At 34.5% G+C, this 15,393-nt stretch overlaps 1 protein-coding gene across 2 annotated transcripts in view; it reads right to left on the bottom strand.

Moving 5' to 3' along the window:
• SOS1 (SOS Ras/Rac guanine nucleotide exchange factor 1) overlaps positions 1 to 15,393 on the bottom strand; it is a 145,731-nt gene that overhangs the window by 67,134 nt on the left and 63,204 nt on the right. For both annotated transcript variants that reach the window (XM_004765523.3, XM_004765524.3), the window contains exons 3-6: positions 10,416 to 10,547; positions 8,398 to 8,562; positions 6,361 to 6,570; positions 472 to 615 (exon numbers count right to left, since the gene is read on the bottom strand). In XM_004765523.3, the coding sequence (XP_004765580.1) occupies positions 472 to 615; positions 6,361 to 6,570; positions 8,398 to 8,562; positions 10,416 to 10,547 (651 nt within the window). The remainder of the gene's footprint in view (positions 1 to 471; positions 616 to 6,360; positions 6,571 to 8,397; positions 8,563 to 10,415; positions 10,548 to 15,393) is intronic.

Below are 15,393 nucleotides of genomic sequence, written 5' to 3'. Positions count from 1 at the left end.
GAGTCCTACTATTGTTATTCCCTACTTTAGAAATACAAATAAGGGGATTTAGAGATTGGAGATAAATTGCCCACAGTCACATACAACTGAGCTGCAGAACTGAGGCTGGAACACAAGTATCTAATCTCAGGTCCAACTTCTGTGGCTGCTTCAATGACAGGGCATTCACGGTCTTTTCTTAGCTTTGCTATAGAAAACATGATGGACTGTCAGCTGTAAATGCCTCCCCTCTGTGGGATCTGCTTTTTTTTATAATGATTGAGAGGCTAGTTTTTTGTGGGTTTTGTAAGATAGCAGAAACAAATGTTGACAATGAGCCTCTGAGGAATGGATAATATGACTGAGTAGTCAGCAGTCAATATCTATGATTTTAGCTGGAAACAAGAATTAAGATTCCAATTTTAACACAAATGAGAGCTTTCATGCAGACTTTTTTTTTTTTTTTTTTTTTGTGTGTAATTAATTACTTACCTCTGCTAAGTCTTCAAAGCAGCTTCCTACTAAGGGATGGGGGCTACCTTCATCAGTCATTTCCACAGTATCTTCTATATGGCCCAGTAACTTTACACTAAGTTCATGTATATCTACTATACGACTAAATATATTTTCTACATCCTGTTGGGAGGAAAAGCAAATTCAGTTACAGAATAAAAAACAAATTTTGAGCCAGTAAGTCATTTTATAATCATGAAATTTAACATGGCAAATACAGTGAGAAATTTTAACTTACAAATACAAGTAAAAGACAATTCAAGAATTCTTTTTGCAAAGGTATACAATTTGCAAATACATTTCTTTAAGGCAATGGTTCTCAAAATAATATATAGTACTTTTAAAAGCAAAAAAATTACTGAGAAGAATGGCACTGTTTTACATTTCTGTAAATTTCTACCATCTGGCTTAATAAAGATAGCTGCATTTAATCTGTTGTGATACACTGTTTTTGATAAAAGCATACAAAGAAAATCCAGCTTTACATAGATAGGTGGAAAAGGGAGGAATATTTTAATAGTCTATTCAAATAACTGTAGATTGTTTTTTTTTTCAGTAGAGTTTCCTTAAGGAGATAAAAGTCATATATCATAAAATTTTCACCCTTTAAAGTGCACTATTCAATGGTTTTCACATATTCAGAGCTGTTCAGTTATCACTACTATCAAATTCCAGAATATCACTATCACTCCAGAGAGGTCTACATCCATCAGCAGCACTCACCCTTCTTCTTTTCTGCCCTGGGGCTGGCAACCACTAATCTACTTTCTAACTCCATGGATTTGCCTATTCTGGACATTTCATATAAATGAAGTAGACAGCCTTTTATGATATTATACCAAAAGTCAACAAATGGTAGTTTCTTAAATGTTAGTTGCAATGTGGAATCTGAACCCATATCAATTCTGTACTTCTACATTAAAATCCATCAGTCTATATTAAACTCTGAATGGATTATTTACTGGTGTGTGTTTTTGTAGCATTATGAATTTGGTCACCTGGAAAGTAGTGGTCCACTAAATTCCACAAATCTTCCAAATGTTAACACATTTAACACATTTCACTACAGAATATTAGAAGACCAAATCCATTATTACCACCGTATCACACATCGGTAGTGTGAGTGGATAAAAATTTTCCAAAATTTTATTTTCATTTGAAAATTCAATTTTTAACACTATCCACAAATACGGTTACTTTCCTCGAAATGACAGGTCGTTCATTTTATTCCCCCACTTCACTTATTTTTGAGAAATGTCTGCCAAATATACAAGTCTAAATAACCACAGTCTGTCAGTCATTCTTTCAGGTAGTGTCTCATGAAGAAAATAGCTCATTCGGTTAGCAATTCAGTCATATAGTGCTTTCCTTCAAAGCAACCACTGTACTTTGATATGTAGTAGAAAATGCTTATGTGTGCTTCCTAACTGCCTCAGTTCTTCTCTTCATACCTGGGCCTTCTCGGGACATGCCAAGCTCTTGTTCTACCAGTAGTGACAAAAAATTTCATGAGTCCATATGTACTGACCTTTTATTTCATTTCTTCATCTATTCGTCTATCATCTCATTTTTATTACAAATATGTATACATACAAGAATGCTCAATACAATACCTAGTGACTTCTGTAAGATTTTCTGCAGGTTAGATTCCTGGATAGACTTCTACCACGGGGTTACATATTTAAATTGTCAGTGAAGACAGAATGGGAGAAGATATTTGCAAACAACATATCAGATAAAGGGCTAGTATCAAAAATCTATAAAAAACTCATCAAACTCAACACCCAAAGAAAAAATAATCCAATCAAGAAATGGGCAGAGGACATGAACAGACATTTCTGCAAAGAAGACATCCAGATGGCCAAAAGACACATGAAAAAGTGCTCCACATCACTCGGCATCAGGGAAATACAAATCAAAACCACAATGAGATACCACTTCGCGCCAGTGAGAATGACTAAAATTAATAAGTCAGGAAATGACAGATGCTGGCGAGGATGCGGAGAAAGGGGAACGAACCCTCCTACACTATTGGTGGGGATGCAAGCTGGTGCAACCACTCTGGAAAATAGGACGGAGGTTTCTCAAGAAGTTGAAAATAGAGCTACCCTATGACCCAGCAATTGTACTACTGGGTATTTACCTTAAAGACACAAATGTAGTGATCCGAAGGGGTGTGTGTACCCGAATGTTTATAGCAGCAGTGTCTACAATAGCCAAACTATGGAAAGAACCTAGTTGTCCCTCATCAGATGAATGGATAAAGAGATGTGGTACACACACACACACACACACACACACACACACACACAAGAATACTATGTAGCCGTCAAAAGCAATGAAATCTTGCCATTTGTAATGACATGGTTGGAACTAGAGGGTATTATGCTTAGCGAAATAAGTCAATCAGAGAAAGACAACTATCATATGATCTCCCTGCTATGAGGAAGTCGAGAAGCAAGATGGGGGGTTTGCGGGGTAGGAAAAGAATAACTGAAACAAGATGGGATTGGGAGGGAGACAAACCATGAGACTCTTAATCTCACAAAACAAACTGAGGGTTGCCGGGGGAGGGGGGGTATAGGGTGAGGTTGTTTGAGATACAGGACATTGGGAATGGTATGTGCTACGGTGAGTGCTGTGAAGTGTGTAAACCTGGCAATTCACAGACTTGTACCCCTGGGGCTAATAATACATTATATGTTAATTTAAAAAAAATATATATATATACACACAAGTGATTAATGCCTCAATAAAAAACAAATAAATAAGTAAAACGTCAGTGGATAGCTTTTTAGAGTCCACTGGTTTACCCTCCCACATGTAGCATATGGGAGTAACAGTCTAACCAAACCCATCACAAAACCAAATACTGTCAATTTTAATTTATTTTTAAGATTTTATTTATTTGACACAGAGAGAGAGAGACATTGAGAGAGGGAATACAAGCAGAGGGAGGGGAAGAGGGAGAAGCAGGCTTCCCACTGACCAGGGAGCCTGATGCAGGGCTTGATCCCAAGGACCCTGGGATCATGACCTGAGATGAAGTCAGAGCTTAACAACTGAGCCACCCAGGTGCCCCAAACACTGTCAATTTTAACTTTTAGAAAAATGCCTAGGTAACTGAAAAACAAGAACTAATTACAATTATTCAGTTACTATTTTTTTATTTGATTTTCAGTAGTGAATTTTTAAAAATCAAATCAACATTGAGGCATGATTCATATCCAATAAGATAAATCTATTTTGATGTACTTCTAAATAGATTTGACGTAGTTATTCACTCTTGTAACTATCACCATAGTCAAGATACAAAAGTCTCATTACCTTAAGAAGTTTCCTTATGCCCCATCCCCAATAATCACCATTATTGCTCCCAGGAAACTAGTGATCTGCTTTCTGTCACTACAGATTAGAATTCTAGAATATTAAAAAAATGGAATCATATATAATCTTATATGTCTAGTTTCTTGGCTAATGTTTTTGAGATGCATCCTTACTGTTGCTTTTTTCTTTGAGATTTTATTTGTCAGAGAGAGAAAGAGAGAGAGAGAGCATGAGCACAAACAATGGAAGAGGCAGGCAGAGGAGAAGCAGGGTCCCCCCTGAGCAAGGAGCCCAACACGGGACTTAATCCCAGGATCCTGGGATCACAACCGGAGCCAAAGGCAGGCACTTAACCAACAGAGCTATCCAGGCGTCCCCTTACTGTTGCTTTTATAACTACTTCATTCCTTTTAATTCTGAGTAGTCTTCCTTTGTATGGACATACCACAATTTATGTATTCATTTACCTGCTGATGGATATTTGGGTTGTTTCAAGTCTGGGTCATTACAAATAAAGATGCCATGAACACTCGCAAACAAGTTTTGTGTGGATATGTTTTCATTTCTTCTGGGTAAAAACCTAGCTGTGGAATTGCTGGTAGAATGGCTAGTTTATATTTATGGTTACACAAAACAGCCAAACTCTTTTCCTAAGTATTTGTACTAGACAACATTTCCACAAGCAGTTGCTCCACATTCTTTTCAGCATTTGGTATTGTCAGTCTTTTTAATTACAGCCTTTCTATCTATTGAATCTGTAGTAATGTCTCATTTTGGTCTTAATTTGCATTTCCACAGGATACTGATGTTGAGTATCTTTCAATGTGTATTTTGGCCACTGGTATAGCTAGTTTCATAAAATCTGTGAATTTTTTACCCACTTGAAAATATCAGGCTGTTATTCCAATTATTGAATTGTAAAGTTCCTTATATATTCTGGATTCAAGTCCTTTGTCAGGTATATGTATTACAAATAGCTTCTACCATTCTGTGGCTTTTTACTTTTATGGCAGTGTCTTTAGAAGAGCAAAAGTTTTTCATTTTATTGAAGTCCAATTCATTAATTTTTTATTATGGTTCTTGATTTTTGTGTCTTAAGAGATCTTTACCTATTCTTTACTCCTTTCTATTTTATTAATTTAAAAAACTTTTATTTATTTATTTGTCAGAGAGAGAAAGAGAGAGCATAAGAAGGGGGAGCGGCAGGCAGAGAGAAAAGCAGGCTCCCCACTGACCAAGGAGCCCAATGCAGGACTTGATCCCAGGATCCTGAGATCATGACCTCAGCCAAAGGCAGTCGCTTAACTAACCAAGCCACCCTAGCATCCCCTACTCCTTTATTTTAAAAAATTTTATTTTTAAGTAATCTCTCTACGCAATGAGGGCTTGAACCCTGAGATCAAGAGTCACACTATCCACTGATTGAGCCAGCCAGGTGCTGCTGTGCTCCTTTATTTTTAAAAACAACTTTATTAAGGTAAAATTCACATAGAATATAACATCCATTTAAAATGAACAATGTTTTTTTTTTACTCTTAAGATTTGTGCAAATCATAAACCACTCCTGTAACTTTTTTTTTAAAAGATTTTATTTATTTGACAGAGAGAGATCACAAGTAGGCAGAGAGGCAGGTAAAGAGAGAGAGAGGAGAAAGCAGGCTCCCTGTCAAGCAGAGAGCCTGATGTGGGACTCGATCCCAGGACCCTGAGATAATGACCTGAGCCGAAGGCAGAGGCTTAACCCACTCAGCCACCCAGGTGCCCTACTCCAGTAACTTCTAATGGTCATCCATAGCCATGCCTTGAGCCCCTGTCTCAGCTTCTGCATGCAGTAAGCACTACATTTTTGACAGTCAGGCATGGCTAGACTTCTAGGAATTACTAGATGTAACCCCCTTAGACAATTTTAGCTGTTTTCACCACTCAGTACATTTCCCCAGGATTCAGTAAGGTTGGTTTGATTACTACTGTAAGATGAGTGATCCCTTCTCTAATTCTCAACGTTACTGGCTCTCTCTTTTTGCTCCCAAAAATACTGTTGTCATACTCTATTATGGTAATTACCATACTATATTGTCATTTAATATTCAAGTTTACATTTCAGTCTTGACTAGACTCCCAAATGAGGGAAGGAATGGTCTTATTTATCTCTGAATACCCACTGCTAAGGACTATATGATGCCTAACAACATATATAGGCAGCATTGATGAAGTATTAGTTAAATGATTTAAATGAGTCAAATTAAACAAAAATAAATCTTCCACCTTAACAAGAGGCTTTATTCCTTGGAGTACACAGAAGATTCTTTAAGTTTATTTGCATTTATAATTCAGTCTAGTTTATAATGTGTCCTCTAATTTTTGATGTTGAATTTACTGAACCTGTCGTAGCAACTCTGAGATCAGACACTATGAATTAAATCCCACAACTTAAAAAAAGTTTGACAAGTTAGCAGTCATGAACTACACAAATTCAAATTTGAGTGGTCATGTAAAATTAACAACACATGCAATGATATATGTGTATACAACAATACTTACATTAGCTGAAAACAATTTTGAATTGGAGACAAAGGGCTCTCTAAAAACTTTTATAATTAAATTTAGTTCCCTTATGTACTGTCGAATTTCTGCCATAAATGCTTTTACCAAATCATAGTAAGTTTGCTCTCCTGAGGTGGAAGGCTCTTCATCAGTTAAAGATAATATATTTATATCTTCTACATCTTGATGAAACATGTCCATTAATACCTAGAGAGTGAGAGATAAAACAAGTACAATAAAATATGAACCTATAGTTGAAGTTAAGCACCATAAGTTGCTCTTTGAATACAGTTCTTAAGTGATAAAAAGCAGATACACAATAATCTCTTCTTGGCACTATTGCTACTGCCTCCTCCATATCTTCTCTAAAACAAAATTTTCCATTTAATATCACAAACTGCCTCCTCCAAGTCCTCTGTTAATAATTGTTTTCTGTCTCTCTCTTGTTAACCTATTACGTCAAATTTGTTCCCAAATTCTGTTAGATTTCTCTCTGACTTAGTTTCCTCTGTCTCATACCCTTGCCATTACCACCTCATTCCAGGTCCTCACCACCAGGTCTCTTAATAATTCACAGTGTGCTAACTGGCCTCCTTGATTACAATTGTTGGAGACTGATCAAAACTAGTCCTTATTATTAGTAAAGAAGTCTACTATCCAAAGAAGAAGTCTACTATTCAAAGAAGTCTACTATTATTACTCTTGCTAAACCTCATCTTTCCACTTCTGTAAATTTCTACATCATCATCCCTACAACACAATTAAATAATATTTTATCTTGGATGACTTTCTGAAAATAGAAGTTTCCCATCATCAACTCTGGAGCCTTTTTTCCCCCTTAAGATTTTATTTATTTATTTGAGAGAGAGAGAGAAAATGAGCAGGTGGAGGAGCAGAGGAAAAGCGAGAAGGAAGCTTCCCGCCAAGCAGGGAGGTGGACATATGGCTCAATCCCAGGACCCCAGGATCATGACCTGAGCAAAAGGTAGATTCTTAATGGACTTAGCCACCCAGGTGTCCATGGAGCCTTGTTTTATACTTCTCTTGCACTTTCTCCCTGTGTGAGCTCATAGTATGTGCTCAGAAATATTTAACTTATCTAATTTGTTTAAAATTATCAAATATTTTACATACATAACTATTTTTAAAAATCAAAGAATTCATTTAAAAATATCAATACATTTGAAATCCTTTCTCAGATTAGGTGATTGGTATGTGTTCACAGTCTGAATGTTCACATTCTGAAAGAACAAATAAATACTAGAACATAATTAAGTGGACTTAGTAATCAGAGAGAATAGTCCAAACCAGTAGGAGTATAGTGAGAAAAAAAGGATTGAAATGCCTCATCAAAAAATATTTTCTTTTCTACAAAATCATTTTTAGGAAATGAAAATATCAAGGCAATCTAGTAAATAACTAAAAGCTTTAGACTCAGATCTAGAGTCTAAGTCTAGGCTTTGAAACTTCTAAGAAATCCTGGACCAATTTTTTTTATCTCTCTGAACTTTAGTTTCCCTTTTATAAGAGCATCTACCTTAGAGGGGTACCCTAAAGACCAAATGAGATAAATTTCATACATGCTCAACTTTCAATAACTGTTTGCTCTTAACATTATAATAAAACCAAACAAGCAGTATCTATAGATAGTTAAGTATTGAAATAAAACTCAAGAGTTTAGTATTTTTACATTTTCAAAATTTGTTTTAAAAAATCCATAATCTTCTAAGTGTCCCAATCGAAATGATTTAAAGAATTTCACTAATAAGAGATTATTACTAGTATTACCCCTACTTGCATGAACACATGAAAGAAAACTGCCTGACATGTTTTAACAGTTTAGTACTATACATACATATATATATATATAAAATATTCTATTTCCATGAAGTGTTATCTTGAGAACTTGCTATTAGGTTACTGGAAATATACCCTAACACATAATATATAATTTTATTGTCTGAATAGTATGTTAGTATTCAATAAATCAGGAATAAAAATTTAAGAATAAAACATAGAGGATCAGTATCTTACCTTATCAGCACACATTGCCACTTTAATATCCTGCTTTGTAATTTCATAATGCCGTATATTTCGTACATAATTCCCCACCAGCTTTAAAATGTCTGCAGAAATGTATTCTAATACTGCTACTATGTAAACAGAGACCTGGTGGTCAATTTTATAACCTAGGACCTCCTGAAAAATTAAAAGAAAAACATGTTTAAAAATCATATACGACAAATTTGACACACTGATTAAAAATTTTAAAAAAATATACAATTTAGCTTAACTTTTTCTGAGGCCTGTGACTACCAACAACATTTAATTGTAAGTGGTTCATCTATGAATAACATACGTACTGCTATTTGGAAATGTAAGCTAGGCAGGCAAGGCAAAATTACCCATGATCATGTAAAATACTTAAGTAGTACACATTACTAAATAGATCATCCTTAACCTAGGAAGGGAAGCTCCAATTTGGGGGAGGGGAGAAATGTTCACTTTACCTAATTCAGGATACCTGGAATTAACTATAACAAAAGATGTTTTTTCTTTATGCAGAACAAAAATTAATGTATTATTGGTATCTGGAAATATCTACAAGCCTTATACCTCTATTCTTTCCAAAGGAACCTGGGATCCTCAAACCCTGATGGCACATTCCTGATATCTATAACTGTTTCTATGGGGAAAAAAACAAACAAACAAAAAACCAAGCTATGTTCTACTGAACAACAGTGGTTATTAAGAACATGTTAAATAGTATTACTAAACTTCAAAGAAAGTATGGGATTTTGTGGGGTCTACAGGAAAACAAATTCTATTTTCTAAATAATCCAATTAAAAAAAATTTGAAATAAGAAATTTAAGTTGAGGACAAGTGGCATTTACCTTTAAAGACATGTAAAAACTATTTAAATGGTTATAGTAATAAGAATGTATTAGTAAGTTGAAATGATATCCATAATTAGATTAAAAAATTCAGTTTATGATCATTATTCATAGAGCATGGACATACCTCAATTTGTTAATTTTCTTAAAATATAATTCAATATATGCTAGTAAGACTCATGAAAAGAGAATTATAAAGTGTGCAATTACTAAGAGTTTAGTAATTTTCTCTAACTTGTACTTACTTCTTTAGACAAGTAAGATATAGGCAGATATTTCTATCCCAATAACCTAAGTACAAAACACAATCTTTTGACAGTCTTAAACATCATCCAAGTGTCAATCTTAAATCTTGGACAAGAGCAAATAGACCTAAGTTCCCTAACATTATCACTTTGAGCCCTGTGAACCTGGACTAAAAGTCAATCACTTTCTGCCTCCAGCCCCTCTTCTGCAAACTAGGGATGAGAATAGTAACTTTGTAGAGTAATAAAACTTAGAGATAATGTATACAAGCATTAGCATTTTGCTTGTATCACAGTATACAGAAAATTACTGATATGAAAAGTATTAAGGTTTTAATTACTATAGTACCTATATTTTTGATGAGTTTGTTTTATTAAATAAACAGAAACAGCATTATTAGAGTTTCCAGCAATTATTCTTTCTATTAGATCTGGAGAGATTCAGCTGACTGATTTAAATTAGGAGTAGGACTAGGTAGTTTAAGTAACCTTTAGAAAGTTTTTGTTCAAAGATTACACATAGCCCTGTGGCAGACTCAAAGAGGTCCCTTACACATCTAATTTTTTGAAGATTTATAGGGACACTTAGGTCTAACCAACAAGAAAGGAGTTTTATAAATTCTCTTTGAGGTTCTGGTAACACCTGTGATGAACAAAATTCACCATTATAACTTTTCTTAGTCTTTTCAATTTGCATATTTATGTTGGTATGAAATTACTTTAAATCATGCTACCCAACTTACAGTTTCCTATTATATCATCCCTCCCCATGACATGACTTACTGGAAAAATTAAAATGAGAGAATTTTACTCTTCAATTCACTATCTTCCATAAACATATATTCTTAGTGCTTTAAAATCATGGGTGTTATTTTACTTTTCAAAGGCAAGAAGGCAGTGTTTCAGCTTTACCTTTAGTAAAGGATGAATTTTTTCTACTGGGAGAGATAAAGGGTTTCTTCGCTTCCTCTTTTCAATAGCCGACTGGGCATCAGCTATTGCCCACTTATCAATTGGATGAGGGAAACTTTTTTGAACACGTTCCTTGGAAAATAGGAAAATAACAACTAAGCAACAAATATATTAAATAGTGCTCTTCACTTACAATTTACTTTTAAAGTCAAAGAATCCCAAAAGCAGGCTTTTCACATATGGTATAATTTATAGTGCAAACATACTTAAGCTAAGAGAAAACTATAGCTGTCAATGTATTAGTATCTTACTTAGGCAATTAAGAGATTAAATATCCCTTGTATTATCTAGGGGGAAAATCACATTCTGAATTTCAGTTTCACTGTGATAAAGCTAATGACAAGAATGATTAGAATAACCACTGCTTATATAAAATCTCAAGGAACAAGACCTAAGTTCAATAAGCAAAGAGCCAAATTCAATTTTTCTTCATTTGTTCTTTCAACAAAAATCACAATCTCAAGTGGCATTTTGTACTTGAAATCTCTAAGAATTTTTTCTTTACTTTTTCATCATGCAAAAATACCTGACTTCAAAACTATTTGCACATCATGGAAATCAAGGATTTACATTGGTAATAGTAATTTTTATACACTGTAGCTTGCGTTAATATAAAAGCTGAATTTCCCTACTTTAATACATTAATGTAATTCATTTCAAACCATTCTCTCAAGTTTTAGAATTCCACTTTCAGGATACCATAGTTAAAACCAGCAGAGGTCGCTATTAACATAATTTAAACACATGTATATAACTGTACATATATATAACATGTATATAACTGTATTAGATAAAATTAAACATCACTGATTTTAAGTCTAAATAAAAACTTTTGTCAGTTGCTATTAAAGTGGACAATAAAAAAGACTGCCATGTGATACTCTGGGGAAAAAATGTGGATCTAGGACAGATTAAGAACAAATATCTATGTTTAAGGTTAAATCAGCTGCCAAAGGTTAAGAGGTGATTGTTTCAATTCTCATTAATGGAATTAAGAGGTGTGTTGAAAGAAATTACTATTACTTACACAAATGTAGTTTAAAAACTTTTTGAAATGCCTAGCTGAAAAGCTATTTGCCAGGACAGTATACCTTCATATAATACAGGCAATACAGAGGTCCGAAATACTGGGTGAGTTTGGCAGGCGAAAAGGAGAAAAGGGAAGGGGGAAAGGGTGGAAAGGAACAACCAGAGCAAAAATTATTTTCCTTTTGCCCAGGAAATGACTTGCTAATCCAAAAGTAACAATTAAGAGACTTAGGACTAACTTAATTATGGCTTCTAATTAAAATTTTCTTTTCTTTTCTTTTCTTTTAATTTTTATTTATTCCTTTGACAGAGATCAGAAGTAGGCAGAGAGGAAGGCAGAGAGAGGAGGAAGCAGGCTCCCTGCCGAGCAGAGAGCCCGATGCGGGACTCGATCCCAGGACCCTGAGATCATGACCTGAGCTGAAGGCAGAGGCTTTAACCCACTGAGCCACCCAGGCGCCCCCTAATTAAAATTTTCAGTGATGAGTTTCATGTGGTTAATTAAATGGGTAGAACCATAATACAAACCTTACGGTGGGATGGCCCTGTGGGTTGCTAATTTTTTTTTCCTCTTCCTTAACTCTTAATACATTTTACATTACATCCTTAAACATCACACACACATACTAAACTGGAACAAAGTTCATAAAACAGAACCTGCCCTAATATGCAATGCACTGATATTTTCTATTCATTTCAAAAACGTTAGTTGGGCAATACAATGAAGTGATTTTATGACTGACTAATGGTTCATAACCTATAGTCTTAAAAAACACTGATGTACAGTGGTAAAAGAAAAGCAGAAGAGAAGAGAAGCTGAACTCAATATGACAATTCTAAATATACCGCACATACGTCTTTGGGGAAACAAAAGTCACTGGTGGAATTACAGAAGCAACACAACAGCAAGCCCTTCTCATCTCAGTTGTATTCACCTAATTCCAAGTTTATCTACTGTTTTGAGAAAGAAGGGGAAAGAAAATCAGGAATGATAAAAGAGAAGGCAAGAAAGGGAAAATATTATTGACGAAATATGTATTTTAAACTTACTTAGGAGGTAACAAAGAGGGTCAGAATGTATGGAAAAAGACTGGTAAGAGTTTAAAAAAAAAAAGTGCCTTGTCAAGTTTGAAAGAATTACTTTATCTCTTATAGTGGCAAATTTAATAGAGCAAAATAAATTTTTATGATTTTACATACTTTAAATTTTTTGTAAAAAGCCAAGGAGGAATGATCAATGAAAGAGTCATGAATTAGAATTCTATTACTGTGAGACATTAAGATTAATAATTTCATGTGTTTGAAATGAGAAATTCCATCTTCATTAATATCTAATGGCTTTGGGAAAAATCTGAGGTACAGAGCTAGGTTTGAGATTCTGCAGTCTCTTATTAGTAGAATTCTGTCTTTTCCTTTACAAAATAAAAGGGTCTAAATAGATATCCTTGTAAATCACTTCCAATACAAATATTCTAGGACCTGTGAAAATTCCCACTCAAATATTCAGACCTGCGAGTACTTTTGAAGTCCTATTTAATAGTAATAAAGGCTTACTGTGGGAGAATTTGGGGAAGGGATCCCAGAAAGGTAAAAATATAGAGAAATTACTTGGGAAATCTAAATGTTAATAGAACATTATTAGAAATTATAAGGATTCTTTAGGAAGTGAAGAGAAGTTAACAAAAAAATGAATGGAAAGGTAAAACAAACTTTTTAAATTTTAGACTATAGTTCATAGAAAAAAAAAAATCTAATTAGCCCAAGAAAGCCTGAGTTAAATGAGAAGAAAAATGCACCAGTGCCTTAAGAAATGAAAGTTGGTTAAATATAGGATGCAGAAGCCAGGAAGGGAAAGAGGAAAATTATTGACACATGGAAATCAGTCTAGCTAACCAGAGAGAAAGAGGAAAAGAACAAGTTTAATTATGAAAGGATGAGACCTAAGAAATTAAAGGAAAAAAAAGAAATTAAATAAAATATACTTTACCAGGCACATGGAAAAAATACTATTATTTTTTGCTTCTATTTTTAAAAAAAAGTTAAATATAGAAAATGGAGAGGGAGCATAAACAAGACTGGAGCAATTTTATACCTACCTCCTAAAAATAAATTATTTTGAAAAGACAGAAACAAATAATACATACCCCTCCTTTACATTACCAGAGCACTCATATAAATGCTTCTTTATTCATCTTGAACACTGCCTGACAGAAAGATACTCAAATACTGGTGGCATGAATTTTGGCCACATCAATAAAACGAAATCCCTTTCCTTTAGACTATGATAGTTCACAGTCTATGATGACCTGTAGTACAATTTATCAAACTCTTAACTAACATAAGCATGATTATAAATATGTCTATAATCCATCAGTTTTCAAGCATCTTTGAAGTATTTATCTTCCCAAAACTATAGGGCAACTAAAACTCACTTTTAGTCTATTAAAACAAATCCCTGGGGTGCCTGGGTGGTAAGCCTCTGCCTTCGGCTCAGGTCATGATCCCAGGGTTCTAGGATCGAGCCCTGCATCGAGCTCTCTGCACAACAGGGAGTCTGCTTGCCCCTCTCTCTCTCTCTCTGCCTGCCTCTGCCTACTTGTGATTTCTCGCTCTCTCTCTCTCTCTCTCTCTGTCAAATAAATAAATAAATCTTAAAAAAAAAAAAAAAAAAAAACGACAACAACAACCACCCACAAATCCCCTTGGGGCCAAATATCAAGCAAGAATTGCTATTCTACTCTGAATTATGTTTATACTTTAATCAAAATACATTCTTTAGAAAGATTAAAAATTTATATGTTGCACTAATTCAGACTGATCTATTTTTTAAGTGCAGTTTTTAATATGGCCCTCAAACTTTTATTTATTTATTTATTTTTAAGATTTCATCTATTTACTTGACAGAGATCACAAGCAGGCAGATAGGCAGAGAGAGAGGAGGAAGCAGGCTCCCTGCCGAGCAGAGAGCCCAGATGCGGGGGCTCAATCCCAGGACCCCGGGACCACGACCCGAGCTGAAGGCAGAGGCCCCAACCCACTGAGCCACCCAGGCGCCCCTGGCCCTCAAATTTTTAAAAAAAATTTGATGAATTCTCTAATACCTCAAAATTTATTTGAAGGGCTTGCAAAATTCATGGCCCTTATTATTTTAAAAGAAAGCTCTGTAAATGTATTAAAGAAACTAAATAAATATTAAAGAAATAAAAATCCTGATGAATGAGAAAAATGAAAACTATTTTCTGATAAAAGAATTTAAGACACCATTACATTCCCTTAAATATTGCTGCATATTCATATTCCTGCCTAAATAACCCTCCAGGAGTGGCACAAGAAGGGTATTTGACTATTGAATGGAAAGACCCAGGTTTCCACTTTTTAAAAAAATCTATTCTACAGTTCTGAGGGTTGTCTAACATATAAAATAAGAAGAATAATAACTCCTCTACAGGGTCTTGTAAAGACATAAATATGTACGTAGCAGTACCCTGAAATTACAATGCCTATTACACAACTGACTGCTATTCCATCTGATTCTATTATTGTCATATATTCTCTTTCCCGACCATTCCCAATCCCAAAGCCAGCTCACCAGTATATCACATGGCTACGTCTATTTTAAGGGTCCAGATTAAGTGCTTAAAAATAACAAGAAAGGGGATAGGGTAAACATATATCTTCAATATCTCAGAAGTTTTCTGAGTATTAAGAAGCTATGAAATATCCTTTATTATTTAGTCTTGAGGACCTACAACATATTGGTTAAATCTGCACAAGTAAAAAGACAGGGATTCAGTAATTTTCAAGAATTCATGGAGCTTTCCTTCAATATTGGGAAATTATATATTAGTTTCTACATAACTAAAAGGAGGAAATTAGAGAAACACAGGTA

The sequence above is a fragment of the Mustela putorius genome, unplaced genomic scaffold (genome assembly GCF_011764305.1).
Source record: "Mustela putorius furo isolate JIRA1106 unplaced genomic scaffold, ASM1176430v1.1 tig00000281_pilon_pilon_pilon, whole genome shotgun sequence".
In the NCBI taxonomy this organism is placed as follows: Eukaryota; Metazoa; Chordata; class Mammalia; order Carnivora; family Mustelidae; genus Mustela; species Mustela putorius.
The sequence above is the reverse complement of the archived record's forward strand: the minus strand, read 5'-3'. Positions and strand labels throughout refer to the sequence as shown.